At 50.8% G+C, this 5425-nt stretch overlaps 1 protein-coding gene across 1 annotated transcript; it reads left to right on the forward strand.

The window, feature by feature from the left end:
- The first annotated feature begins 708 nt into the window (after nt 1-708).
- Nucleotides 709-5194, forward strand: LOC129862266 (leucine-rich repeat-containing protein 4-like). The gene is made up of 2 exons (XM_055933750.1): nt 709-1458; nt 1660-5194. The coding sequence occupies exon 2, from the start codon at nt 1784-1786 to the stop codon at nt 3833-3835; it is 2052 nt and encodes a 683-aa protein (XP_055789725.1). The 5' UTR covers nt 709-1458; nt 1660-1783; the 3' UTR covers nt 3836-5194.
- The last annotated feature ends 231 nt before the right edge of the window (nt 5195-5425 follow it).

The following is a 5425-nucleotide window of genomic DNA, read 5'->3' on the forward strand; positions in this document are numbered from 1 at the left end:
TGTGCTCTCTCACTCTACCTTTTGATCTCTCCCCTCTCACCCTCTAGCTTGTCCCCCTCTCTCTCCTGGCTCCACCGTGGTTACTGCAGTAGTCCAGCAGCCAGTCGGGAGCTTGTCAGCCACACACAGAGCAACTGCCACAACTTGCTACCTCACCTCATCCTTACAGCCTTCAGCCCTGAGCTCAGGCACAGGGATCAACTAGTAGACAACCAGGACAGACAGAGAGACACACACCTCGGGGGAGAGAGTACCAGGCCAGGAACTCTCCATACCTGCCTCTGTTTACGGATACCGGTTACAGATACCCTGCACAGCGACCATCGCATCGACACAACAGGATTCTACCCCTCTCTTTATCTCTCTCTCTCTCTCTCTCTCTCTCTCTCTCTCTCTCTCTCTCTCTCTCTCTCTCTCTCTCTCTCTCTCTCTCTCTCTCTCTCTCTCTCTCTCTCTCTCTCTCTCTCTCTCTCTCTCTCTCTCTCTCTCTCTCTCTCTCTCTCTCTCTCTCTCACACAGACTCCTCTCTCTATTTTCCCTCACTGATACTGAGGAGAGGACAAAAGCACTCTCTCTCCTTCGACTGATTTTTCCTCTCACTCTGCTTCTCTCTCTATCTCTAAAGCGTAGCTCCGGCAGCACTGCGCTCCCTCTCCTCCCCCTCCCCTCTCTCTAACCAGCACCCCCATCTCTCCACCCCCCCCCCCCCCCACCCCCTCAGGAAGAATACTGCTAACTGTGCTGCACGCGGCAGGCTGCAGCTGCTATAGCTACGGCCAGGCAAACCATCGCAGGGAGAGGACCAGAAGAGAAGAGAGAAAAAGAGAGGAGAGTGGGATGACTGCGTCAGGAGTCCTTTAGCTTTTTTCTCTCTCTCTTTCTCCATCCATCAGAGTGGGGCTAATCAGGCACCAGCTAGCCTTCGGCAAAGTCACCGAGACGGAGGGCTCTCAGCCGACATACACACAGAAACGCAGAAACACACACACACTCACGAGGACCTGCCAGACCGGTGGATTAAAAAAAATGTATTGTCATTTTTTTCCTTTCTGCTCGGTGTGTCTGGCTTTTACTGCTTGATGGAGCAGTGTGATTCGTCAACAGAGGGGCCGTGTGTCTGCGGCTGCAGGCAGGGAGAGGGGGAGAGGAGGAGGGCCGGGGGACGCCAGTCACCTGCTTAGCTTAACCCACACGGCCTGTCCTTTCCCACCGAGTCTCTAGTCTCTACACACTGCTCTGCTCCGCTCTCACCACCGGCTAACATGAGACATTTTGTTCCATTAGTTAACACAGGGACATTACCACCACTTTCCAGATGAAGGAGAAGAACTGAATATAAATACACTTTCCACATTTCTGTTTTTCCATGGAAAGGGAAATATACATGACTCTGGTTCCTGATTGTTTTTTGTGAAATTCAGAAAGGAAGAAATAAGGGACCGTTTGAGAACTAATGAGGTAGGTGATCACTGCAAAACCTTTCCTTTACTGCTGCTCTGCCTTCACATAATCTCTCTCTCCCTCCCTCTCTTCCCCCTCTCTCCCTCTTTCACTCTCTCTTCCTCTCGCCCCCTATCACTCTTCATCTCTCTTTCTTGCTTCCTCTCTCCGTCTCCTTTTTTCTTTTTTCTCTTTCTCTCTGTGTCTATCTCTGCGTAGCGTCTCCCAGTCTCGTCGATGGCGTGGCGAATCCTGTCCTTGCTCCAGCCAGGGTAGGAGGGTGGTGCGTCCTCCTCTAGTGTCCGTCTCCCCCCAACATGCTGAATAATGAGCCCTCCGCAACATGAGTACTGTGGGCCGGGTTTCTCTGCAGCCCACCTGGAACGCAGCCCTGCTCGCCCTGCTAGCCCTCACCATGGTGCCAGCTCCCAGTGTGTGCCAGCCTGCCGGCCTGGGTCCTCCCCCCAACCCCCAGAACTGTCCGGTGGTGTGCTCCTGTACCAACCAGATTGGTAAGGTGGTGTGTACACGCCGTGGCCTGGTCAGGGTGCCCCCCGGGATCCCCACCAACACCAGATACCTCAACCTGATGGAGAACAGCATCGAGACCATCCAGGCTGACACCTTCAGAAACCTACACCATCTGGAGGTGCTGCAGCTGGGCAGGAACGCCATCAGGCAGATCGAGGTGGGGGCCTTCAACGGCCTGGCCAGCCTCAACACCCTGGAGCTGTTTGACAACAGACTGACGGGGATCCCCAGCGGGGCTTTTGAGTACCTGTCCAAGCTGAGGGAGCTGTGGCTGAGGAACAACCCCATCGAAAGCATCCCCTCCTATGCCTTCAACAGGGTGCCCTCTCTGATGAGGCTGGACCTAGGGGAGCTCAGGAGGCTAGAGTACATCTCTGATGGGGCCTTTGAGGGCCTGCAGAACCTCAAGTACCTGAACCTAGGGATGTGTAACCTCAGGGAGATGCCTGTCCTGTCTCCCCTGACTGGCCTGGAGGAGCTGGAGATGTCTGAAAACACTTTCCCTGAGATGAAGCCTGGCTCTTTCCGCGGCCTGCGCTCGCTACAGAAACTCTGGATCATGAACTCTGGGATCACCGTGATCGCGAGGAACGCCTTCGATGATATCACAGCACTGGTGGAGCTGAATCTAGCCCATAATAACCTGTCATCTCTACCACACGACCTCTTTTCCCCGCTGCAGTACCTGGTGGAGCTCCATCTCCACCACAACCCTTGGAGGTGTGACTGTGACGTGGTCTGGCTGTCCTGGTGGCTCAGGGAGTACATCCCCACTAACTCCACCTGCTGCGGCCGCTGCCACTCCCCTGCCCACATGAGAGGACGATACCTGGTGGAGGTGGACCAGACCACATTCCAGTGCTCTGCTCCCTTCATCCTGGATGCTCCAAGGGACCTCAACATCTCTGCAGAGAGAGTGGCTGAGCTCAAGTGTCTTACGGCCGCCATGTCATCGGTCCGATGGCTGCTTCCTAACGGGACCGTTCTGACCCACGGATCGTCTCACCCTCGGATCTCTGTCCTCAATGATGGAACGCTCAACTTCTCCAACGTTTTGCCGTCGGACAAGGGTGTCTATACTTGTATGGTGACTAACATGGCAGGTAACTCCAACGCCTCAGCCTACCTAAATGTAAGCAGTGCCGAGCTCAACACCTCCAACCTGTCCTATTTCACTACAGTGACTGTGGAGGTGCTGGAGCCCACCGTAGAAGAGACACCCAAACCCAAACCCACAGTCCCAGCCTCGCCCTCCGTGTTCCAGCCCGTCTTCATCTCCACGCCCACCATGCTGCTCCAGAGCACCCAGACCCCCCGCCAGGTGTCTCTCCCCACAGCCCGTGGCCCCACCCACCCCTCCGCCAGCCTGGACGAGGTCGTGAAGACAACCAAGATCATCATTGGCTGCTTCGTTGCCGTGACGCTCCTTGCCGCTGCCATGTTGATCGCCTTCTACAAGCTGCGTAAGCGGCACCAGCAGCGGAGCACGGTGGCGGTGGCACGGACCATCGAGATCATCCAAATGGACGAGGAGGTTCCCGAGGTTCCACCGGCCAGGTCAGGTTCTAGCGAGTCTGAGGAGACGGGGCTGGCTCTGCCCACCATCTTAAAAACAAGATACATCTCATCATCCTCATCGTCCTCCCACAGAGACAGAGACAGAGACAGAGACAGAGACAGGGACAGGGATAGAGCTGCCTACGGGGCTCACTGGACCCATAACAACCTGGGAAACTCCCTGCACCGTTCCTCCAGCCGCCAGCATCATCAGCAGCACCACCACAGCCTCATCAGCACCATCGCAGAGCCCTACGTCATTAAGACCACTCACACCAAGGAGAAGGTCCAGGAGACCCAGATCTAAGGGACTCATGCTGGCCTTACTGTGGATCTAACTGTGTGGATCTAACTGTGTGGATCTAACTGTGTGGATCTAACTGGGTGGATCTAACTGGGTGGATCTAACTGGGTGGATTTCTATATGGATCTGACTCTACTCCCTCTTCTCTTCCTCTCCTCACTGCTCACCAGTCCATGCAATAGAATGCACAAAGAAGACGGTAACTTTCTTTTGTACAGAGTGCAAAATGGAGACAGTTTTATCTATCTTGTACATGCTTATACATAAATATAGAAATGTAAAAAATATACATCTATATAACTTAATCTAATATGGGGACGGTGTTGGGATTATGTATCAAAGAAGAAAGTAAAATTTAAACTATTTTCTAATAACTTGTAAGTTCTATTTAAAAGCGAGAGGTGTTGAGGTCTCGATGATGGTATGTTTGATTGATTGAGGGAGGAGCTGTCTTGAGGAAAACTGTTCTTTTTGTTATTTAGACAATTTAGAATGTAGTAAAAGCCCTTTATACCCACAGCAGTTTATAGAACAACAAGCCCTAACATCAGATCAGGCTTTGCAGGTTCATCTTATAAAAGCGCCAGTTTGTACTGTGCCAAACGTTACAAATACAATAAAGGACTCCGGAAGATGAAGAAAACCAACAGCCACATCCAAGCAAAATCTAGACAGAAAGACAGAGAGTCATTTGTCGAGGGAGAGATGTAGAGAGAAGAGCATAGATTTTGCTGTTCAGTAGCTATCAGCCAAATGCTTTTAGACTGCAGTGAATTTCTGCAGCTAAGGTTTAACCCTTTGTTTTCCGGAGCAAAGCTACACGTCTTTCTAAAAACAGCTCTTTATGTTACTGAATCTAAACCTGTTTAGTACGATTGTATTTGATTTATCCCAGGTCCCCTTGGCTAAGATGAAGGATAGGCTATTATGAACAGAGATTTGGTGTGGTTTCTTCATGCAGATTTAGGTTGCATAAGGTATTGTTCTTTTTTATTTTTGTCTTGGGTTTTGACATGCTTCTTAATGGCATGTGTAGTGTTTAGGGTTAATGTAGTGCTGCATTACAGTGGTTCTCTGTCTGCTCTCTGTAAGGGCTTGTTCTAATGGTAATCCCTCACAGTTACAGACGTGGTGCAGAGAGACTGGGGTTTGCTGACCAATCTGCTTTTGGAAGAAAAAAAGGAGCTGGGCTGAAATTAAATGAATGTCTGGACATTGGGCTTGTTTCTCTATGGACTTCATTGAAACAATGAAATTGTTTTTTCTTTTCCTTATTTTGGGTATTATTTCGAGCAACACTATTTTTATGGGGAGTCTATAAGGAGGCTACAAAAAATAAAACCTTTGGTTTGTATTTCTCTACTCGGAGACACTTCAACGTGCCATTATTTTCCCTGTCCCTGTTGATGACAGTGTGGAGATATTAGCTTGTAAGCCTTCAGTCCACAGACCCTGAACAGAATGCATTCCTAATTCTAAATGGAGCCCTACCCCCTACCCCCTACCCCCTACCCTCCTAGTCACAACTGTAGATCGGAAAAGGATCAGATCAACTTTAGCAATATGTCAATTGCTTCACCTTGCCTTCTGATA

The sequence above is a fragment of the Salvelinus fontinalis genome, chromosome 9, assembly GCF_029448725.1.
Source record: "Salvelinus fontinalis isolate EN_2023a chromosome 9, ASM2944872v1, whole genome shotgun sequence".
In the NCBI taxonomy this organism is placed as follows: domain Eukaryota; kingdom Metazoa; phylum Chordata; class Actinopteri; order Salmoniformes; family Salmonidae; genus Salvelinus; species Salvelinus fontinalis.